This window comes from Mastigoproctus giganteus, chromosome 4, assembly GCF_048544385.1.
Source record: "Mastigoproctus giganteus isolate SK-2022 chromosome 4, ASM4854438v1, whole genome shotgun sequence".
NCBI classification, from domain to species: Eukaryota; Metazoa; Arthropoda; class Arachnida; order Uropygi; family Thelyphonidae; genus Mastigoproctus; species Mastigoproctus giganteus.
Genome location: NC_143578.1, coordinates 107,460,883 through 107,486,686, shown reverse-complemented (window position 1 = coordinate 107,486,686; position 25,804 = coordinate 107,460,883). Strand labels below are relative to the sequence as shown.

The 25,804-nt window shown below is 35.7% G+C and overlaps 1 protein-coding gene across 1 annotated transcript in view; it reads left to right on the top strand.

Annotated features, from left to right (window-relative positions):
• The window catches only part of ear (ENL/AF9-related super elongation complex transcription factor), a 350,302-nt gene that overhangs the window by 271,488 nt on the left and 53,010 nt on the right, over positions 1–25,804 (top strand). The window contains exon 4 of the mRNA XM_090371721.1: positions 7,394–7,585. Within this exon, the coding sequence (XP_090227847.1) occupies positions 7,394–7,585 (192 nt within the window). The remainder of the gene's footprint in view (positions 1–7,393; positions 7,586–25,804) is intronic.

The window sequence follows — 25,804 nt, the reverse complement described above, 5'->3', positions numbered from 1 at the left end:
TCGCCCACTGAGGGTGTCAGTAGATGGCTCTCTGTCTTCTAACTTCTCCACTAATGCCAGTGTTCCTCAAGTTTCAGTTCTTTCCCCCACTCTTTTCTTCTTGTATATTAATGACCTTCTTCCATTGACTGGAAATCCTATCCATAGTTTTGCTGACGATAGCACATTGCATTCCAATTTCCATTTTGCGAAACCTTGCCCTGCTCGATCAGCTTCAATTTCTTGAAAATCTGCTACAAATTCCTAAAATGGCAATCTTCAGGTAATTCTCCAGTGGGGCAAAGACAACTTAGTTGATTTCAATCCCTCTAAAATTCAGCCTTGTCTTATATCTCACAAAAACGATTCTTCTGCTCCTATGCTTATTTTTGTGAAACTCTGATTTCTAGGCAAAATGGTATATCTCTTTTGGGGATTACCCTGACTTCTAATCTTTCTTGGCACAAGCACATTAGAAATATTGCTTCCTCTGCCTCTGAAAAATTTGGTTTTCTCTTTTTATTACTTTTCTTCCAAACAGCTGCTCACTCTGTACAAATCGCAAATCCGCCCTACCATGGAATACTATTCCCACATCTGGGGTGGTCCCCCAAAACCTCTCTCAGGCTCCTTGATTCCATTCAGAAGAGGGCAGTTATGTTAATTAATGATTCATCTCTAACAGTCTCTCTCCACTAGCTGTCTCATAGATGTACAGCCAGGCCTCACCTAATGCAAGTTTGATTAACGCGATTTTCAGTTAACGCTATTTGAAAAAATTATACCACTTTACACAATGCAAATTTCCAGTTAACACAATCTTTTTTTTTAATGCAATAGTTGAAAAAGATTTGAATCGTGCGTTAAGCTTACTGCGAGTAGTACGGGCAATAAACAAATGTTTGCCTGCTGGACCGCCTGGGTGTGTTCTGCAACCATCGGAAGAAGACGTGTTACTTTTTTGTCTCCTGCTAATAAAGTCAATGCACACTTGCATAAAAATTCAAATTTTTAATTGAGCCAGATGAAAATGTTACCGCGAAGGAGATAATGGTAAAAGAATTAGATGAAATCTTTCGTATGGCATAAAACCTCAAACAAAAGGTTTGAGGTTCTCTGCGATATTTATTTCTCCAGGGCCCAGAGAGGATTGTTGTTGGCTATCAGAAATTGATTGATGAAAAGAGAAGGTCAACACTGTTCAAATATTTCCGAAACAGTCATTTCTTCATTGTGTATTTTATGTCAGAGGTTCCCAAACTTTCTTGGTTCACGGTGCCCTTAGTGTCTCAGTAATTTTTTCAAGGTGCACCCAGACCAAAAGAAATACCTAACAGTTCCATTTAGTAGTTAGGTCCAAACAACTTAATAAGAAATGCTGAAACTGTAAACTACCTTGAGCTAGTAGTTCGCGTGGTGTCCGACAGATGTCGAGTATCACTGTGTTTCCCTTGAAAATTTAAAATATTCCACTGCACACAGTTTGGGAACCGCTGTTTTATGCAATAAACATTTAATTCCATAATTATTTTCATTATCTTTTACATTGTATAGAGGTAAAAAGTTATTTAAAAGGTATTTTTAAAATTCTTTATGAACATTCCAGAAGGTCAAGGACCAATTATAATTTTTCCTATTGATTATTATATTCGATTAACGCATTTTTGTTTTGCGCGATGCGCTCGCGGGACGAATTAATCGCGTTAATAAAGGCCAGCCTGTACTGTTTCTGCTGCCTGCCTCTTCTACAGATACTTCCATGGGCACTATTCTTCTGAATTGGCTTCTATAATTCCCGCCCTCTCTTTCAAAACAGTCCAAATACATGCTGCCACCAGTCAACATCCATTTACTGTCCAACTTCAAACTCACAGAACCAACTTTTCATCTTCCTCGTTTATTCATTTAACTGCCATTTTCTGAACAAGCTTCCTTCATACTTATTTCCTGAAAATTACAGTCTACAGAAGTTCAAGTGCAATGTCATCATATATCTTTCGTCTTTCCAACCCATGCACGGTACTAAATACTATAGGTTCTAATACCTCTCGTGTTTGGGGTCTACATAAAAAAATTTAAAAAAATAAGAGGATATAATAAGGAAAAGACAGACAGCTTGTCTTCCGGAACTATTTGTAAGAAAGGTTGTATTATTGGATATTCATTATCTGCAAAGGTAGTAATTATAAATGGCAACATGTTGAAGGCAGGAATAATTGTTTTCAACAGACTTAATAGTAACTGTAATTAATTCTTTATGCACAATTAATGTCATGTTCAAACATAGTTTGGTTCTTTCCTTGTACTGTTAGTACAGTGCACAGTTTAAGCTGTATTTTCGATATATACAAAGTACTCAAATAATTTGGTGACACCAGTTACAGTAGCAGTTGATTCAAATGCAAAAAGTGAATTGTGCTACGGTCAGATCATTGATCATAGAAGCTAAAACTGGATGAATTGGTGGCTGCTTACAGCTTGGTAATACACCAGATTAGAATTCAACATTCTGGACTGTGAATACAAATCAAATATAGATATCACTCTCTCAAATGTTCCGGTTTGTCTGCAGAAAGAAGGGTGGATCTGCAGTGATCATCATTAACAGTTTTCCATGTAGCAAACTTGGATCTGTGATGCTTGAGCACCAACTCAATTTCATTTCTCTGCTGTCAGATATGCAAACCGATGGCTGGATATGATGCTGTTGAATTGCTTCAGAGAATTCTATATGAGGGGTCACCTGATATAGAATTCTATATGATCTCTATATTTCACCGATACATATAGAGAATTCTATATGTATTGGTGAAACAGACTCAGATCAAATGAGCACCAGTTAGGTTGTGTTGTGAATTGACAGAGCCGAGGAATAAACTGCACAAAGCAAAGAATCAGTTTCATCACCGAAAGTGTACTGGTAATGAGGAAAAGTTTGCAACTAAAGGCACAATGTTTTTCACTGTTTTCTGTGCCACTGATATGTGCATTTGATCATGAAAAGAAAGTATCCTCAAATCATCTGCATAAGCAATTATTGGGAGGTTATTTGAAGCAGAAGATTAATTAAAGAAGAGAGAAACAGAGTAGCTAGTGGATAAACAAGACACCCCCTCCACTTGAGATGTTTCTGCCAATTAACCAGTCACTTTACCAGAATGAAAGATAAGTAGTTAAATATGGAGTTTTGATCAGACAGAAGAGGACCATCAGAAATTGAACAGTAGTCATGTAGGAAACGAATCTGCGTTTGGGAACTGGATACGTCGAAAGCAGCAGTGATATCAAGACTGACTAAGCTCAAACTGTATTACTGTTTTTTGTTTGATTTACAAGAAAAGGAATAAAATGTAATTTGGAAATTTAATTGATTATTCCTTTAAAACAGTAGTGAACCTGATCAGTGTTAAAGGACAAAATTTGAGGGGTTATGCTGGAAACAAAATTTTTTTGAAGAAAGGAGAAGAAGTAGGGAGGAGGAGATGAATCTCCAATCTTTAAGTTATTTGGGATTCTGGATTTTTCCTATAGGAAAAATGGAATATTCATTCCGATAATCAGGGAAGAACCTCTGGTTAAAATAGTAAGGATTCATTAATGAAAGGGCTACCAAATTTTAATATAGACAAGTACCAGGTCAGTCCCAGATGTGTTACTCAATGGAAGACTATTAATGGCTGCCTTAACCATTTGGGTTTATAAGTAATGAGGTGAAATGAAAGAATAGTCTCCATAGTTGAGTTTTCATAAGTTAATGCTTTCATACTACCTACAACTTCCCTCTTTCTTTTGGACTTGCTCTAAATCCTGAAAAGTCTGCTCCTCAGTGGCTACAAAATCTGTTTCACTTTAGTTTTCTCCTGTCATTGGCAACAATCAAATTCAAAAGGTTCTAGTACATTAAGACCTAAGTTCATATTTTGATTCTAAGCTCACTTTTAAAATTCACATTCAAAAGTCTAAAATTAAATCCCTTAAGTGTGCTTAGAGCCTTAAGCAAAATCTTATTCATATTTCTGGTTGAGCCATAATAATGAAGTACACAAAAACTCATTTACATCTTTTCATGGTTTATGGCTTACTCTGCTACTATAAAATCTGATCTTTCTCTTCTCCTTCATTAACCGATTTTATAATGTGAATTCTAAAATCAGTTAATGATAAAGCTGGAAATTTGTTTATCTGATCTAGATCAGAAATCTACAAATCACTAAAATATTCCGCTTTTTCCAAATTACTTGAGCTTTACTCTGAAGACCTTTGCTAAAATACACACTTTTCATTTCTTTTGCTTCCATCAATTTAAGATGAAAACTGCATCAGAGTACTCCCAGAAAAGTAGTAGAACCAGATGTGCTCTATATCCATTACATAACAGAACTAAAACATTGGATAATTTTTTCTCTATCCAATGTTTTAGTCATCAACACTGAAGCTTGTAAATGATTAAGAAATTAACATGTGTTTTTTGCATCTGATAAAGTATGTCATTCTATTGTTGGTGACAAGATTCTTCAACAATGACCTGTCAGAGCGCAACTGATTATTTTCTGTGTTCATTTGCCTGGTTTTTGTATAATAGCTAAATTTAAATGAAGACTTCTATTAGGTGTACATGTATATGTAATCTCCAATGTTAAATTCTGTTGTGAATATAAGTTTTAGAATATTTGCACTGCAGTGTTATTTATTTTCGTAATATTAATTTTGTTGCAAGCTGCTCTGGCTGTGTGCCATCGAGGTTGGGTCACGTTATCCCTGAAAATGCTATTTTTTTGTTGATTAGTGACTAATAAACTGATATTTATTTATTAACAATGCTGTGTTTGGCCAAAAACTGCTGTTATCAATAGCTATTTGCTCAACCAAGTTTAACTTGTGGAATACTTTTTCAGCAAATTGTGATTTTTCCTGTTTGCTGGATTAAAAACATGAAAACGATGCGTTCCTCATCCAAGGCTGATTGACTTGGACTGTGAAAAAAAAGCAAATGAAAATTCTTCCATCTAAAGATCTAAACTAAGGCCTTTTTTGTGCAGTGTAGGACAACAATTATAACTATTTTGAGGGCTCAATGACAAAAGTTCAGTTATTCAGTTGCTTCCACAAATCCTTGATTTAAATCAGTAGTACTCTTTTGGCCAAGTCAGTAGTATTATGAAGGTTCTTGAAATACCATGTTTATGAAAGCCAGCCTTGAATTTTATTAGAATAGAAACATATACAGGTAACCCTCATATAACACTGTAGTTAGGTTCCAATAAAATCTTGTGTAGTGCGAAACCGTGTTATATGGGACTAAGAGCCAATACAAAATGGGGGTTACTTTCCAAAAGCTACAAAAATACATAATTTTTTTTATACCTATTGTAAACATAATTTTTATTAAAACTCGTAATAACTGAACAAACGTCTTACAAACTGTGATACATAATATGTCAGTTAATGTACGTTCATTTAATTTTCTTCTTCATTGCTGCTAAGCACAATCCAACGAGAACGTTTTCTATGATGCAGAATATCTTCACCTTCTGAACTTTCTTCTGTAGCATCTATATTTCATTCATCTTCTGCTCTCTTTAAAATATCAATATTCTGGGATTGTTTGCTTTTGTTTGATAGATCTTTTTAAATTGCATGGTTTGGAGTTAAGCATTTTTGAAGCTCCCCTTTGAACTTTGTGTTCCTTCTAGTCGAAGGATCTGCATTCAAAATTATAAGATTCTAATTGCTTGGCTAAATTTATGCCTTCCTGTATGCTTTTTAGTGTAAAATTTGGAACTTCAGAATTTTAATCTGTGCTATCATCCTCTGAATTGATTTGGTGCCATTTCCAAATCCACTTGGCCGGCCTCTTTTTTCTGGCAGCAATTCATGAACGTCTTCAGTAGTCATATTATCAAAACCTTTCCCTCCTACCGACTTAGGAAGTTCCAAAATCGCACTGATTCTGTTTTCTGCCAGTTGGACCATATCTCTTGAATGAACTGTCTCTGGCCATACATTTTTCCAACACGGTTTTAATGTTGACGATTTAATTTCTTTGAGCAAAAAAGTTATGATTCCGATACAGTCCACAATTGAAAAATGTTTCCATGCCCCCATCACTTCAGTAGATTCGGAATAATTTTTTCCAAAATCCATTGTAACAATTTTCTGATGTAATGAGTTTTTGAAGGTTGATCTAATGGCTAAATTAAAGAAATTGTATTAGGTGGTAAGAACCTTATTTCAACATTTTGGATGACTTAAACCTTTTGGATGGCCTGGCACATTATCCAATAGTAATAAAATTTTGAAATCTAGATTTTCTGCTTTAAATAGTTTTCCGCAGCTGGCACAAAACAATTTAGAATCCATTCTTTAAATAAATCAGCAGTTACCCAACTTATGCCTAATTTCCTTAGCTGTAATTTAGGGCAGCAATTTAATTCACAACAAAGAAATTATTCCAGTATGCTTCTTAAGAATAAAGTTTAGTAATACTTACCCAAAAAAATTTATAAACGATCAAATAAAAACCAAAATAACTTTACAAAAACCTTAAAAGTTACGAACTACATGCTTTGAAGTCACAAATTTTTATGGTCTCAAACAAGCACAAGTTCAATAGCACAGAAAGTAACATGGGGATTTCCCAACAAAATAAAATACTGGGATATACCAATAATTTTTTTTTTTTTTTTTTTTTTGTACAACAACTAGCGAGTTAATAGCAGCGATTCATAAAAATGAATGCAAATGTTGAAAATTTACATCCAACATAATAGTAGGTTCTTCCCCACACAAAAGCTCAAAAATACCATGTTATGCATGAAATTCTCTAACTGTGTTAGAGCAAAACTATGTTATATGAGTTCAATGTTGTGTGAAGATTGCCGCAATTTATCAATTGTGTTAGAGCGAAACCATGTTATCGGGGGTTGCCTGTAGTTAGAGGATCTGTTTTCAATACTGATCCAGAGAAACATAACTATATGAGTAAATTTGTCTCCCTGCTGAGGTCTTTAAAATTAATTTGGTTTCACCACTGAGTACTGTGTGAGTAATTTTGTTGCTGTACTGAATATTATTCCAGGGTTTGAAGGTGCAATTTGGAGTGTAATATTAAAAGTAGGTCCTAGAATTTTTATTTACTTATTATTATTTTTTTTTAATATTTCCTCATAAGAAAAGGTTAGCAATTTGTACAAAAATTGAAGGAGGTTAACATGAGTCACTCTAAAGTGATGCACAAAACTTTGCTTCCACCTCATTAGTATAATGAATGCTACACTTCACAAATTTATTAATATTCATACCTTAAAATAAATGTTTTAATGTATTTTTTATATTATCATTCATATTATAGTATTTCCTTATCAGTAATATACTTGTACATTTTTGATTAAGACAGAACTTTCATTTACTTAAGCATGTAGGGGCAATGGTACCTGGTGGTGGTGGGGTTGCATCTCTTCAGACGCAGGCTTGTGCCCCTATGCAGCATACCAAAGAAATTATTGAACTAAAGGAATCTCAAAGGCAGCCAGTGACACACAATAAACCAGTCCAGTCAGAGAGGAAGCAGAATTTACACAGTGAAAAGAAACAACGACCATCTAAAGTGAATATAAAACCAAATTTTTTGTTATTGTTTTTGTGTAAAATTTTCTGACTCCCTATTTCCATCTGGAGTTGCCAGAAAGGTTACACATAAAGTTGCATGATTTCATGGGAAATGTTACAAATTATGAACTCAAGTAGCTGAATTTTATATATATATGTGCATGCTGTTGTCAAAAGTATTTGGACACCATATGATAATCACATAGTTTATAATAGTTATCAGTTTGAATCCCTTCAGAAACCTGAGGAATTTTTAAAGACTTCTTTATTTGCGGTTGTAGTTATCTGATCTCCAGCAGGCAGAGTAGAGTTAGTTACTCTCTCCTGTTTGGCTGGCCTAGCATGAGAGAGTAACTCCTAGACTGGCCTAGTTATTCTGAGTTTTTAACCTTCACAACATGTAAATTGGCTAGTGAACACTAACATAGAAAATACATGAGTGGATTAACTGGAATACCAAAGCTGATGCATTTTGGCCTAATTAGCATAAAAAAATTTACAGTGCAAAATTGCCTCTCCAGTTTACTGGCTCACTGAATTGGAGAAGCATTGTGGGAAATAAGCTTTTCACTAATTCAGAGGTAGACTTTACATTCTGTGTTAAAAAAATTTCCTACACAAGAAGTCAAAAATGTTTCCATTGACACTTAACAAAAAATGGTAGAAAGTTTGCCTATTAGACTGTCTGTGTAAATGTTGTACATATCTTTTGGATTTAACTGCCTTAGAAGAATCAATGATAAAAAGTTAAGTTTAAGTCAACATTCTTCTTTCATGATACTAATCAACAAGTGTCATTAGTTTTTGTGTCATGACTAAACAAAGTATGTGGTAAACGGAGTTGGGGATAGCTAGTATTCAGGTCTAGTGAATTTAGGTCCGTTGAACTGTAATTTTAGAAAATGGTGATCTCACATATATACATGTCACCCTAAGAGTGATAATGTCGTCCATATTGTTTGAACTCCATATAGATGGTGGTTAGTAACATAGCCCACGTACATGGGCTATGTTACTCTAACATAGCCCATGTACATACCTGTTTCATGATATCTTCCAGCAGATCTTGAAATTCGCATCCACTTGCTCTCTATGCTGCTGCTCATTACAATAGAAGCAGTGCAAGAATCGCTTTCGCCTCTGCCTGCGGCTACTGTTAATCTTCTTATCTATGTGAATCCCTCCCCGAAGCGAGCAGTTCTCTGATCTATCTAACATTGCCTGGACAGCATCAGAAATATTCTTGTAGCTCTTCTATTTAAGTGTAACCCATCCCTGTAGAAGTAGTCTCTCCTGTTAGAAAGCACACAACACAGTGAAAAAAATTCTACCCCATGAGCCTTGCACGATCTCTCCAGGGCCAAATTGATTGACAAGGCTCTCATTGTATACTCCCTCCAATCATGTCTGAGCAGAATTGCAAACACTTTCAAATTCAACCCTAGCTCGTGCCTTTTTTTTTTTTTTTTTTTTCAACATTGACCTGTACTTGTTAATTAATCTTTTGCCGTTAATGTCATTAGTGCCAAAGGGTACAACAGTATCAACTTTTGTGCCTCAAAAGATATCTGCTCTACAACATCATCAACTTTTGCCCCTGGCAGACATACCGTGGTCCTTATATAGCATCAACCAGGAAAAAAAAAAAACCTCCCTTTCCACTTCACTCATCCATTCACTCAGAATGTTTCTCTAGTTCTGCATTGAGCTTATTTAAATTGTTTATCTCCACTACACAACAGATGGATCTTTGTTCCTACTATCAACCACCTGCTGGCTAAAGGCAAATTTGTGCACATCTGTTCTAAAATTGTCAAGAGGAAGAATCTGATCAACATTGCGCTTTCTCAAACCATTCAAGGCCTTATACACCTCAATTAGATCACCTCGCAAGTGCCTAGTCTCCAGAAGCTACAATTTGCAGAACTTAAGCCTTTCTTGGTAACAGCAACCGTTTGTTCCACTCACAAATCTCATTGCTCTTTTCTGTACTTGTTCCAGCAGCTCTATATCTTTCCTAAAATGAGGCCTCCAGACCTGTGCTCAGTACAATGCTCATGGGTGCCTCCTTAACCAGGTGGGTAGGAGCAGCAGTGCATAGCACACGCTTCTTGATTAGACCGGGGTTCAACCCCGTGACCACCAAATACAAAGGATGCGGAAAGGTCAGGGAATAACCACCGCATATCCCTGGACAATATGGCCTTAGTTGCTAATGCTCCTAAAAACCAAATAACAACAACAACAACAGTGCTCATGGTGTGGCCTAACCATTGCCTTATACAAGGGTACAATCATCTCCTTATCCCCATTATCAAAATTGCTGTATATCATTGACAAGACTCCATCAGCTACATTTGCAGCCTGTCTGCTCTGCTAAGAAAACTTCATTTTGCCTGCACAATTACCACCAGGTCCTTTTCATTCTCCACTACCCTGGGTGTAGTACCACCCAGTTGATACATTATTCTGGGGTTATTGCAGAGTACCCATATGCAGTACTTTACATGTGTCAATTCAGTTGCCACCTCTCCGTCCATCTACTTAACTTTTCCAGATCCTGTTGCAGTAGCATACTATCATTACTGTCATTAATAACCCTGTCAACCTTTGTATTGTCTGCTAACTTAGATATTTACTCTGATATACCTTCATTGATAAATACACAAAAGAACAAGGCACTCAGCACCAAACCCTGAGGGACTCTACTAATAACATTAGCCCACGTAGAGCATTGTCCATTTATTACCATTCTCTGCTGTCTCTCACTCAGTCATCCCTTTATCAATTGTAGCAACTTGCCCTTAATGCCATACTGCTCTAATTTGTGGCACCTCTGTAGCCAGGTGGGCAGGAGGAGCAGTGCGTAGCACACTCTTCTTGATTAACCCAGGGTTCGAGCCCGTGACCACCAAATACAGTGGGTGGGGAAAGGTCAGGAAATGACCACCACATATCCCTGGAGCAATATGGCCTTAGTTGCTAATGCTACTAAAATCCAAAATAATAACAACAACAACAGATCCAATTTGTACAGCAATCTTCCATGCGCAACCATATCAAAAGGATTTCCTGAAATCCAAGCATATGATATAGAAATTATGTTTTGCATCTACTTCCTCTGTGACCACATCATAGTATCCAGTCAAATTGGTCAGACGGGGTTGAACCCCGGTCTAACAAACCTCTGCTGTGTCCGAACTGTTACTGCAGTCTTGTCTAGATGATCCTGCGATGCTTCTGTAACAAGTTACTCCATTATTTATTTTTCCCAGAATAGAAGTTAAACTAACAGGTCTGTAATTACTCATGTCCTCATTTGTGAATTGAGGACACATTTCCACATATCCACTCAATGTGAACCTCCCCTGAGTCCAAGGAAGATTTCATAATTATGGGTAAGGGTTTGCAAACTTCCTTTGCTGCTTCCTTTAGTATAACTGTATAGATCCCATCCACTCCAGGAGTCTTTTTTATGTTTAATTTCAACAATTTCTCCTCCACTTTGCTCTTAGTTATTACAAAATCATTTAGCTCCCTGGTAGAGTTTGATAAATTTCTGTCATTCCCCTCCCTGGATAATTCCTCATGTGTAGATGTAAAATACTCATTCAGTTTGTCAGTACCTCAGCAGGTACATCAATAATCAAACCATTGATGTCAAGTGGACCAATCTGATTCATCCCCTTTCTTCTAGAGTTCACATGAGTAAAGAAGTCTTTACTGTTTTTTTTGCATTGTTTGCCAAAGATTTTTTGTTATCTGCTTTTGCTTGTCTAACGTCCTTTGTGATTTGATTACAGACTACTTATATCTATCTCATCTGTGTCTCCTGATAATTTATATGCATCCCATGCATTTTTCTTCTCTGGCGAGTCTCATTAGGTCATCTAATGTCCATTTAGGTCTAAACAGTATTTCTTAATTGGTATAAATTGGTATTGATAGATTATTCTGAAGTTAGCCTTAATGCTGTGTTATTGCACAATGGAAATAAGTTGCCTTCAATGCCTCTTGCGTATGTCGTCCACAAAAAGAAACATATGCAGACATGGAGAACCTCCTCTTAGGTGTACACTATCAGAAGTATGAGCGGCAGATATGTGATGATTTAAAGGTAATCGCTATTTTATTAGCACTACAAAAGGGTTACAATAAGTATTGTTGCTTTCTATGCAATTGGAATAGTTGTGCCAACGATGTGCACCACGAGAAGAAGAATTAGCTTCAATGAAAATCGTTAACACTTTGAATGAAAAATGTAGCATTTGAACCTCTTGTAGATCCAAATGAAGTTTTGCTTCCACCACTCCACATCAAACTTGTGCTTGTGAAAAATTTGTGAAGGCTTTTGAAGTGAACGGTCCTGCATTCGCATACTTGTAAGAGAAATTTCCAAGACAGTACAGAGAAGATTAAGGCAGGTATTTTCATTGGTTCACAAATAAGGTAACTTTTCAAAGATGAACAGTTCGAATGTGCTTTTAGTGATAGCGAGAAATTAGCATGGAAACCTTTTTGAAATTTTTCGACTGATTTTCTAGGAAATGTTGAAGCCAGCAACTACAGGCAGTTTGTGAAAGATATCATTACTTCTTACCAAAAACTAGAATGCAACATGTCATTGAAGATGCATTTCTTGACTTCACATCTGGATTTCTTCCTGCCAAACTGTGGTGCCATCAGCGATGAAAGAGGTGAGCGTTTCCATCAAGACATAGCAGCAATGAAATAAGCTACATCTTACTGACATATAAATAAAAAAATACCTTTATGTCTGAAGCCACTTTTACAAATATAAAAACCACTTTTTTTGAAAACAAGAGCCAACCTGCTATTTTATGCAATATTTCCTTGTTTAGCACCCTTACTTTCATGCCCTAACAAGATATGACCCAAAATTTGTTGTTTTGTGTAATATGCTTTAGCTTGCCTAATCTCTTTTGTGACTTGATTACAGACTAAGTTATATCTACCATAGGCTTCTCTATCACCTGATGATTTATATGCATCCCATGTACTTTTCTTCTCTACCACGTGAGTCAGTAATTCATCTGACATCTATTTAGATGTAAACCTTTCATTGTTAGTGTGAAAAACGTAGTGGCTTCTTGATTACTTCCCAGAATGCTTCCCATATAGAATTTGCTGTTGGTAACATCCTCAGTTGGTTCCACTGAATATAATTTAAAAACTGCATTTGACTACCTTTGACAGTAACTATGATTTTAATTAAATTCAACATTAGTACACTGTGATCACTGCCACCCAGTAAGTCTTTTACCTGCAGATTCTTAATGAATGTAGAATCACTGCTAATTACCACATCAAGAGTATTGCTTCCTCTTCTTGTTTCTCTAACATGCTGCTGTAGAAAATGCTCATCCAAGACATCTACATAAGTCTTGTACTCTGTGAGTGACTAACCCACAAATTCCAGTCAGCATCAGGTAAGTTAAAATTCCCCATTAATAAGACATTCTGATATACTAGCCCACTCTGTTTCTCTGTATATGTGTTTGGTATACTCATCACAGTCATTAGGCCTATAGCACTCTCCTGCTCTCAATTTTGTTTTCCCAGTTCTTATATCAGCCCAGACTGACTCAACATTGTACTGGCTACCCATGTCTACTGGATTCACTTTTTTCAAGATATACTTATTATGGTTCTTATTTTTGTTTTTTTATCTGTTCTTGATACTCTGATTTTGAAAATGTGTATGTGGTTATTGTCGATATGCATGGCTTTTTTTGGTTAATATTGTTGTTTATGTAAATAATGAAGGATTCTTAGTATTCTTGAAATTTCACTGGTGATCCTTACACCAGGATTGGAAAGCTGAATCCAATTTTGTTATTTGGCTGTGGGCGATGTCATATTTGAATCACCATTTGTTAAAAAGGCATCAGTCAAGGAATTCATGTTTTTGGAAAATTAAAAAACAACAGTTTTTAAGTAATACAAATTCTTATTCAAAAAGTTCTGATAGTGTGCATCTCTTTTTGTAATTATCATTCACCACAAAAAAATTGAAAATTACTAATTACTTATTTTTTTTAGTTGAATTTAGAAATTTGTGGACTAATGCCCTTTTAACAAATAGCAGGTTTAGGCACTAGGACTTTTTTTTTTTATTTTTAATATGCATAAAATACATTATTTTTAGTTACTTTCTGATAGAAACAAGCTGAATAAATTTAACATTTATTTGAAAATAAATATTTGAATATGAGAATACAAAACGTGAAATAATAGAAAAAAAAAAAAATTACTTATTCTTTATGTCTCTCTGGACTAGCTGGCCAATTGAACAACTGATAATATTTTTTATGCTCTTTAGGTATATAACCAATCATTTTAACCAAGTCTTTAATATTTGCCTCCTTTATGGACACTTTCCCTAATGGATATAAAGAGTTGTTTGTAAAGCTACAGCTTCTGTTTTTCATGAAGAATGTATGAGTTGTGAGTCCTTTGATGAAACTTTTTTTTTTTTATTATTATTATTATTATTATTATCGGTGAGGTATATAATATAAAATGAAACAAACTTATTCCAAATCTTGATTTTTCATCTTTTTTTTTTTTTCCTTATGCTTTATTTCTTCTGAAACTACTGTATTTTTATAGTGTGTCTGCACCAATTTTTAAAATCCAAAAGATGTTCTGTTTTTGCTCTCTGAACAACAAATTTTCCGGGCTTACTACTTTTTATAACTAGATCTGAAATTTCACATACACTGTATAATCAGTTGTGTGCGTTTCCTTAATATTTTTTTATTGTTCCAAACTGTCTATTGTGTGGTAAGAAGCTGTGTCCTCTAATGGAGAACAAATGTTGAATCTTCTCAAAATGACTTATTTCTTTAATTGAGTAGATACAGTGAAAGTGTTTGATTTTTGTTTTTGCCCTAACAATTGTCTGGAAAAAAGGCAAAGTTTGAAAAATTTTGATGGCACTTGTTTCAAATATTCTTGTAAAAAATAGCAAACGACACGAGTTCCTTTGTAATTAACATGTGCCCTTCCTTTGATTTTATCCCATTTAATTTTACAGTGGAACCTCTGTATTCATCATTAATCCGTTTCTGAGGGATGGACGAATATACAATCAATTTTTTCCATAGGAATTAACTAAAATTGGAATAATCCGTTCCCAGCCCCGAATCTGATACATAAATAAATAAAAATTTAACCAGAGCTTTACCTTTACTGAGGAGCAGTAATGGCAGAAGCTGAAGAGGAGGAAAGGAATTATTGTTAAGAAGGGGAGTCATCTTCCATTAAAACATCAGGTAACTCTAATTCTTGTGATCAATGTCTTTTTTGTCCCTTTCCCGACGATTCACTAGCACTCAATTTAGCAAAGAACTTGTCCAACATTGTCTGTTTTTTAAAATTTTCCAAAAGTTGTCAATCACATTATCATTGAATGAATTTATATTTTGATTAACTACAGCAATGTTTGGGTGCCACTTCTCGATCATACACTGCGTTTTGGCCCAGTTGGACAGCATTCCCTTAATGTCAGCAGTTGGGATGCTGCCTTTACTTAACCCTTCCTCCTCTGATGAAATTTCCTCCACTGCTTCAGCTTCCTGTTCTTTATGAAGGTCCAACAGTTCTTCTGTGGTGAGCTCCCTTCCATGGTCCTCCACCAATTCCTCTACATCCTCACTATCAACCTCCAATCCCATGGACCTGCCCAGAGACACAATTTCATCAACAACAAGCTCTGACCCAAAACCTTCAAAGTCTCTTTCTGACACACTCTGGCCACAATTTCCTCCAGGCTGAGTTCATTGTCCTGGAAGACACATTCCCCCATGTCTTATCAGTTATCCTCAAACAATGGCAGATATTGAAGTGATTTTTCCAAAATTCTCTCAATTTAAGTTCTGTCTCCGATGTCACTTCAAACACCTTTGAAACAGGGCTTTTGTATAAAGTTTTTTAAAACAGGCAATGACCTGCTGATCCATGGGTTGGATTAGAGGAGTTGTGTTTGGTGGTAGATATTTAATGCGAATAAAGCTGTCTTCCAAGCCAGGGGGATGAGCAGGAGCATTGTCCAAAACCAAGGCGGCCTTTACAGGGTGGTGGGTGACTTTTTGTGATGAATATAGGGGCTGACGAATATAGAGGTTCCACTGTATTTCTCTCATATTTATGAGGTCTCCATTTTCCCTTTGGAACGTCTGTTGCACTAATGCTACTAGAATCACTTTCAGTCATACCGAATTTAAGTAATTATAAACAGAAATAATCAGTTTACTTACTAGACAATGACTAGAAAATATTCAACCCACATCTAAATTTAATTTAATGTTTAAACAAAGAGACAGGTTTGGGAGAACAAGATGGATGCCATGTATGCTCTGTCTTGAACACCTGCAAGATTGTAGTTAAAAGGGGACTTAGTCACTGACTCATTCCCTTTTAACAGAAACAAAAAATTTTAATGCTTGATTTTTCATAGAAAATATATTTATGCTCTTTTAGCACAAATTGATAGAGCTGCTTCATATTTAACAAAAACTAAATAAAATTTAAAATGTCCTGAAAAATGACTGATGCTCTTTTAATAAATTGCAATTCATTTATGTTTTTTAATTCTTTTGAGTAATCTTCTGCTGGTTTGTGCAATATATGATTTTTGGTAATTTTTGCATCATCAATTTTATATACTGGGTGTGTTGGAAGAAAGAGTCTTTGTCGAGGTGAAGTTGGGGGAGGGGTAACCACATTTGTAATGGTATTAGTTGTAAATTTGGTGTACAACCTTTTTTTTTTTTTGGCTTATGCCTTTATTCTGTTCACTAATTTGGAAGACAGTGGTTGGTAATGTACTTTTTCTTTTTTTTTTTTTTTTTTTTTTTTTTTCACTCTTGGTTCTTTGTTTCTCATTTGTTGTTTCAGTTGTTTTCATTATGAGTTTTTGTTAGGTATCCATTGTTGCTAATTATTTGAGAAATTCTGTTGAGTGCTTGGTTATTACATAGTCTATAAGCAGTAAGAGTGAAACTTTTAAGAATTCCTATTTTTGTGTTCACTGGGTGATTGGAATTAAACTTCACAATAACTCCTGTATCTAGTGGTTTTCTGTATATTTCTATTAAGGGAGGATTATTATGCTTCTTTGACAAGAGATCTAGGAATGGTATGCTATTGTCTTTCTTTATTTCTATTTTAAATTTAATGCATTGATGTAGAGTGTTTAGTATTTAGTACCTAACTACTGTATACAAAAAAAAAAAAAAAAAAAATACACATAAAATAACCATCCTCTATTTCCCCCAAATTGGTAAACAGATTAAAGGCATATCCCAAAAAATTTGGGTTGTACACCAGATTTACAAGAGCAAACACCATTAAAAATATGATAAAAACTCCCTTTCCTACTTCACCCCTGAAAAAGACCCTTTCCAGCAAACACCATTATACAATTTACAATGAGAAGATTGCCATAAATCGTATATTGGACAAACCAGTAGAAGATTATTGTAAAGAATTAAAGAACATAAATATGGCACAGCCCACAGCCAAATAACAAAATCCAAATCCAGATCCAGCTTTTTCACACCTGGGCCAAAGATCACCAATGGGATTTCAAGAGCACCATGTTCCTTAACAGCGACAGGTACAGAACTCAGACTATACAAAGAATACTTCATTCACCACACATGTCCCACACATACAGTGAGGGACAAAAAAAAACTGCTTCACCTAAAAAAAAAAGTAACATTTGTAGTGAAACGTATAATATATTGTTTGATTACAATCATTTTGTTTATCGCAAAACAAAGGTATTGTGTCAGATAATGCTTCTATTGCATCAGACAGTAATTTCAAGGTATTGCATCAGCCATTTCTATAAATACGGCATTGGAAGAGTATACACGCTCATTAGTATCCTGTTTTGCAGAGGTGTAAACATGACTCCATATGTTCAGTTGACACCAAGAAAAAAAAGTGTAGCTGTTGCTGTGTCCCAGGAAGTGCTTTCTACATGTGCTATCGTTGATAAAATAGGCTGCCACCAGTCAACAGTATCCCGGTTGCTGAAATTAAAGTGTGATACCAGTGAATTGAAGAGAAAAACTGGACTTTGAGATGTCGTCTGGTGTCAAAACAAGTGCGCGAACTATCCAAAGACGGCTTTTGTAATGTGGGCTGCATTCCTATCAGCCCAAGAAGAAGCCTTTGTTATCCCAACAAATGAGGAAGAAGTGACTTGCTTGGGCTAAAATGCATGTTTCATGGACAAAAGAACAATGGGACACAGTCATCTTTTTTGACGAATCGAAATTCAACCTGCATGGCTCGGATGGGAAGCGATATGTCAGAAGATGAAAATCGGAGATGTACCATCACGACTGCATAACACCGACTGTAAAGTTCCCCACTGGTCAGATGGTCTGAGGATGCATAACAATCAAAGGGGTTGGACGAATTAAGTTTTTTAGCAGAACGGTGAATGCAGAAACCTACACTGCCATTTTGGAGGAGTGCCTGAAATCTGTTATTAGGGATCACCACACATGTCCAAAACTGCATTTTTCAACAGGATTCAGCACCTTGCCACACAGCAAAATTGGTAAGTTTTATGCTTATTTAGATTTAATGACGAGTTTGTCTTCTTGTATCACAGGCCTTAAAACATACTTACACCAATGTTTTCCCTCATTTTTCTCCCCTTAAGTGCAGTCATAGCTCAGAAATGCTGGCATTACAGTGTTGGACTGGCCTGGCAACAGTTCAGATTTGAACCCTATTGAAAATTGCTGGTACATGTCATCTAAAATTGTTCAGAATAAGTAAACAAGTAAGATTGAGCTGCAGAAGAGTGTTGTAAGGATGTGGTACCACGAAATTAAGCAATCGTATATCCAGAAGTTGATTAACTCTATGCCAGGTCTTGCAAGGCTGTGATTACAGCTCGAGGAGGAACAACAAAATATTGAGAACTTATTTTGCTGATTTACAGTATGTAATATTGTTATGTTAAATTGTCATTTCAGTTTGTACACATAAATGCAATAAAATGTATGTTTGGTTGTCATGATTGCCATTTGCATGAATTCTCATATTTCCATTAATTACCTGTTTTACTGTTTGGGAGGATATTTATGACAATTAGGTATATCAGGTGGTCTTCTTATTGGATTTCATTCACATAGATATATATCCCATCTAACAAATGCATTTCGCATATTTCTGCAACCCACAATGCAGTGCAAAACACATTTATTTGCAAAATTCACAAGTGATGCAGTTTTTTTGTCCACCACTGTACATATTTTCAAAGCAGAATATTAGAGCAGATAAAAAAACAAAAATAAGAACCATAATAAGTATGTCTCATAAAAAAGAACTCCATCCCCCCATTCTAATGTAATCTTGAGTCCAAACATATCTAATCCTACAACATCCAAACCGTTATTCTCATTCTAAATAATCCAACTGGCAAACTAACCTATGATTGGCTCAGAATATAATAACTTTTTTAATTCAAAAATTCTTAGATTGAGAGTACAGTACAGAACAAATACACTGGACCCCTACTTTACGATGGTTCACTGTATGATCAAATCACTTTATGATGGACTCTCCATAATAAAACACCATTCACTATACAATATTCAGTAAGCACTGGTCATTGTGATCACCTTTGTGAATTGAATTTTAATTCTATTAAACAGCGATTCTAATATGTGAAAATAGGAGGAATATTATCCACAGGCTATAAAATTATGTAATGATATCAATTAACAAAATTAAATGATACGTGAAAATCGGAAGAATATTTTCCACAGGTAAGCAAAATAAAAATAAATTTACGCTTATACATAGCTTAATTAATACTGTGACAACGTATATACATACTAACTAACTGATATTTCTGTTCACTGAATTTTTTCGCTAACACGGACTTCCCGGGGACTCCACTAATAACATCAGTCCACAACAAGCAGTGTCCATTGAGTAAACTCTCTGTCTTCTCCCACTCAACCATCCCTTTATTCATAGCAGCAACTTGCCCTTAATGCCATACTGCTCCAACTTGTACGGTAGTCTTCCATGTGCAACACCATCAAAAGCTTTCCTAAAATCCAAGTATATGATATCAAAATTATTTTTTGCATATGGTTCCTTTGTGATAACATCATAGTATCCAATCAAGTTGGTCAGACAAGACTTCTCCTTAACAAACCCATGCTGTGTCTGAAATATAACTGCAGTCTTGTCTAGATGATCCTGCAGTGCTTCTTTAACCAGTGACTCCATTATTTTCCCCAGAACACAAGTTAAGCTTAACAGGTCTATAATTACTTGTCACCTTTCGATCTCCATTTGTGAATTGTGGATACATTTGCACACTCCAGTCTGTGGGGACCTACCCTGAGTCCAAGGATGCCCTCATATTCATGGTTAAGGTCCTGCTTACTTCCTTTGCCGCCTCCTTTAATATAACTGGATAGAACCCATCCACCTCAAGTGCCGTCCTTATATTTAACTTCTACAAATTCTCCTCCACTTTGCTCTCAGTTATTACAAAATAATTTAACTCTGTATTAGAGTTTGAAAAGCTTCTGGCCTCCATTTCCCCACAGAATTCCTCATGTGTAATTGTAGATGCAAATTACTCATTCAGTTTGTCAGCTACCTGAGCAGAATCGTCAGCAATCAAACCATCGATATGAAGTTGACCAATCTGATTCATCCCCTTCTAGAGCTTACATAAGTAAAGAAGTCTTTACTGTTTTTCTTTGCATCCTTTGCCAAAGATTTCTTGTAATCTGCCTTTGTTTGCCTAACCTCCTTTGTGACTTGATTACAGACTATCTTATATCTACCATAGGCTTTTGTGATACTGTTAATCTATATGTATCCCATGCATTTTTCTTCTTTGCCAAAAGTCTCATTAGTTCATCTGACATCCATTTTGGCCTAAACGTTGAACAGTATTTCTTGTAGTTGTGACAAAAAGCCTAGTAGCTTCCAAGATTAATTCTTTGAATGCTTCCCATTTAGAATTTGGTGTTGGTAACATCATCAGTTGGTCCCACTGGATGGAATTTAAAAACCATATCAGACCAGTATAGTCACCATTACAAAAGCAAAAACCCTTCCATTTACCCCTGATAGTAGTTACATCTTTAACTAAATCCCACATGAATACACTGTGATCACTGCCACCTAGCTGTTCCTTTATATGCAGATTCTTAATGCATGAATAATCACTGCTGATAATCAGATAGAGTATTACTTCCCCTGGTTGCCTCTCGAACATGCTGCTGTAAAAAACAATCATCCGATAAAGCCACAAAATTCTTGCTAGTGTACTGGTGACCAATCCACAAGTTCCAGTTTATATATCTGGAAGTTAAAATCCCCCATTTTAAGACAATCTGATTTACTGGACCACTATTTCTCTGTACAGAGAAATAGTTTTTTTAAACTATTTCAACACATGCATTGAAATATTACTTTATTCCTTTACTTAATTGCTGAAATGAGCCCATGCAGTCTATTACTAGGAATTTTATATTCCTTTACTTTTCATTACATTTTAAATCAGAAGTTCTTCTTTATACTGCTTTGCTGCTTGTTTGGAAACAATAAACAGATGTATTAAATTACATTTGTTTGTTTCAGCATAAAGTTGCTGATGGGGAGCTACCCCTCTGTCTGATGAGGGTCCATCCAGTAAGGCTCTAAAGCAGTTGTAATAGTGATTCTTTGAGTTTTTAATGAATGATGGATTTGCTTTTCGGTGATATTATTTGATTAAAAATGATATTAGTAATATTAGATTTATTTGAGAATAATGATAAAATTTATGAAATGAGCAAAAAGCTTCAAGCCTGGTGTTGTCACTGGCGCTATTCATCCAAGTTGCTTTCATGGCATTATTTGATAATGATATCAACACAGATATTGATCAAATGATAATTGTAAGATGTGGTAGAAACAGTACATGAAAATTAAGGAAGATGAGTGGGATACATTACAAGACTAGCAGACAAGTAGACATACAAAACTATTATCTAAGATAAAACTTGGTGTTAGACCAGCCACAAGATTGAATGCACCAATTGTAAGGTAATATGGGGAACCTTACAGTTGTATCTGGGTGCAGAAGGGTTCAGGGTAGGAGTAGTGAAAGCTTGCATCTGTGTCTGGGTAATATAAAAATAGATATACAGCCACTCCCCGTCTTACGTAAGGGTTGCGTTCCGTGGAACTTTACATAAGTCGGAATTTCCCTAAATGCTTATACAACACTCACAGCTATGTGCGCTAAATTTGATTGAAGCAAAAAAGAAATGCTTGACGAACATGTAAATAGAATTATTTATTAAATTTTTTTTATCACATGCACAAGAAAAATTACAAAATTATAAAATTACAAAAAAGAAAGAGGAGACAGACATAGTGTCAGTAAGTTTTACCTTTCAAGCATCATTGCCAGAATTAACTCTCCTGCTAATAAGCACGCTGCTGTGGAGATTTAGAATGGGGTTTTTTTTCCCAACACATCGCAAAATTTCTCTGCAGCTGCAGAATTGGTACTGGCAACTTCACCGCATACTTTAATGTTTTGGAAACTAGTGCAATGCTTGAACCTATTAAACCACCCATTGCTTGCCACGAACTTGGCTTGGGGTTTTCCCGTACTTATCCTTTATATCTTCATAAATACTTGTTGCTTTTGCTTGAATGGCCATTGGACTCGGGCACTTGCTTCTGAATCTTTCTGATTTTCCATCCATATTATTAATAGCTTTTCCATCTTCGATATAGCACCTGAATGCTGTTTTGAGATTACTGTTGATCTTAAATGCGTTGATCCTTTAACATGTTCTTTTAATTAGGCCGCCGTAGCCTAGTGGTCAGGCGCATGGGTGCCTAAGTATGCGTGCCTTGAATGACCGGAGTTCAAGCCCATGACTACTGAATACGGTTCTGTTTCTTGTATTCAATCTATCATGCGAACTCCTCTGACGTTTGGTCGTCCCGGAGTATAAACAGAAAATTTATCATTATTTATTATATGCAAACTGTCCCTTAAAATAGTCTCACTGTTGAAGCAGCGAGACCTAATTCCCGTGCAGTAGATGACAAACTTTGTCCTGCTTCATACTTCTTAATCATTTTCATCTTCATTTCTAAATCGATTTTGTTTGGTTTCCTAGCACTGCCAGCACTTGCACTTTCTGTTGGTCCCTTTCCCTTCGCCATTGTAATAAGTAAATAGGAATGAAGAGAAGATTCTGAAAATTTATTTATGTTTTTAAATGTGATTGAAGATATCATTGAAGGGGAACTCATTTCACCATAATACTGTAATGTAAAAATCCACACAATTCCAGTTATTGGCATTATTGCAAATTCAGTAAGATCGAGTTTACTACCCGTTTATAAGAGATTGTGCTAACAGAAAAGCCCAATAAACTGGAAAGTGCAAATTGTTTTTATTGTTTTATGGTAGTGACCTTCAGAAATGTGTTTTAGAAAAATATCACAAAGGCGCTCAAAATTGATTCTTATAACGGAACATGTTAACAATGAAAGTGTAGTGCCATTTCCATTATAAAAATGATCTTTTAGAGAGATAAATAGCTTAGTTATATAGCAAAAATTTCAACATCCAAGGTCTAGAAATGAATTACCAAAATAAAAAAAAAACAAAAAAAAACCACAATGTGTTATTGGGTTTACATTATGATATTTTCACAATACCTCCATTTATTTCTATGGGATGCAAAATACGTTTCCACGATTTTTATAAGTTTGCACCTGTTGGCAAAAACTTACATAAAGTTGAATTTCTGTAAGTCAAGTATTGCTTAAGCCAGGGAATGCCTGTACACTCATACTAATATCGTTTTGGCGGGAATGGCGTAGCGTAACCGTAGCTCAGAAGAATAGTAGGGTTTAAATTCCAATAAATAACTATTGTGAAGGTTTAAATCACCTTTTGGGCATATATCTTTTGTATTTTATTGTATTTTTGATTAGTTAACATATTAATTGTTTTACAAATAGATTAACTAGGCTTAGTTAGCGTATTTTTAAAATTTAACTAGTGACTTTGTAAGTTACAACTTGCTACTCTTACTGGTATCGTATCGGTGTTTTGGCTGGAATACCATAGTATAACCAGTAGCACAGAAGAATAGTAGCGTTTTAATTTTAATAAACATTTTGAAGGTTTTAATCACTTTTTTTGCGCATATATCTTTTGTATTTAGATAACTAATTAACTAATAATTATTTAATAACTAATTTAGCATTGTCATCATTGTGGTATAGCATAACTTGATAACGTATATCTCAAACTTGATAGCTAAGGTATAACGTAGAACTATATAGCGAAATACTTATTACTACATTAGCTTAGTATAGTATAGTAACTTAATCAATTAAATCGTGTTTAAACGGAAATCATGCCCCAGACTACAGCAAAGCAACATGCACAAATTAGCGGGAATGCTGTGGCTTGTGGGAGAACCGAAGGGAGCGATCCCAATGCATCATAGGCAAAAAAAATGTGCAACTTGCGAAAATGTTTGTGGTCTTTCTGGAAAGGGGCATGATATTGCCAGGGGGGGGATGTGTTTGTGTGTACTCAGTGTAAGCTCGATATAAGAAGTTAGGCACCAACTCAGCTGTTTTGGGCCTTTATTAGAGCTTGTAAAACAGTGTAGATGAGACCTCAGGACATAAGCTGGGGGACCCATCAAGTTCTGAACTGCCCACATCAATGACAGAGCTTGCACTTGATCATCAGGCAACACAGTGACAACCTTCAGGCAGATTCGATGGACCCACAGGAGCTAGTTATTGTTGGTGACTCTGTTGTTAGGGAAATGGGAAATATATTGTGCAAAAAGGATAGGTGGAATAGAACCAGGCTGTATCTGCCAGTGGCCAAAGTTGATGTTGTAGAGCAGTTATCTTTTAAGGGCCTAAAGGGTGATATTGTTGTACACGTTGGCACTAATGACATTAAGGAGATCTGCAGATTTACTTAACAAGTACAGGTCAATGTTAAAAAAAAAAAAAAAGTCCCAAGTTAGGGTTAAATTTGAAAGTGTCTGCAATTCTGCCCAGACACAATAGGAGGGAATATATGATGAGAGACTTGTTGATCAGTTCGGCCCTGGAGAGATTGTGCAGGGCTCATGGGATAGAATTTTTCTCAGTGTGGTCTGTGCTCGTTAACAGGAGAGATTGTTTCTACAGGGATGGGATACAGAAAGGGTGCAAGGATACTTGCTGATGCTATCATGACTGTTGTGTGGATCGGAAAACTTCTAGCTTGGGAGGAATTCACAGAATAAGATTAACGGTAACCACAGGTAGAGGTGAAAGTGATTCTTGCAGTGCTTCTATTGGAATGAGAAGCAGCCCCGGAAAGCAAGGTACTGGAAATTTCAAGGGCTGCTGGGGAGGCATCATGGAACAAGTAAATACATGGATTTGTTAGGGTAACTAAGAATAAGAATAGGTGCAGTTATACTTGCATATACAACAATACTAGGAGTATAGTAAATAAATTTGGTGAATTTGCATCTGGTGAAGACATCAAAGGGCAATATTGTTCTGATATCAGAGACATGCTGTCACACAGAGATAAGAAATGCAGAATTGGAATTTGAGGAATACAATGTGTACAGAAATTATAGACAAAAAGGGTGATGTTGTTAGTTAAGAAACACATGAAACCTAAGAAATTGCATCTCTGGTCACTGCGCTATTCACCCATACAGTTTACATGGGTGGACAGTGTAGTGTTCAGTCAGTTTGGTGTGACATAAGCACTGGGAAAACCAAGTTGAGAGTAGGAGTGTGTTATAGGCCTAATAACGCTGATGAATACACTGAACAACTGCACAGGGAAATAGAGTAGGCCAGTAAATCAGATTGTCTTATAATGGAGGATTTTAACTTCCCAGTTATAGACTGGAACTTGTGGATTGGTCACTCACACACTAACAAGACTTTTGTGGATTTATTGGATGGTGGTTTTCTACAGCAGTATATTCGAGAGGCAACCAGAGGGAATAATACTCTTGATCTGATTATCATGTGTGATTATTCTTGCATCATCAAGAATCTACAGATAAAGGAACTACTAGGTGAAAGTGATCACAGTGTAGTGATGTGGGATTTACTTAAACATATAACTACCATCGGAAGAAAA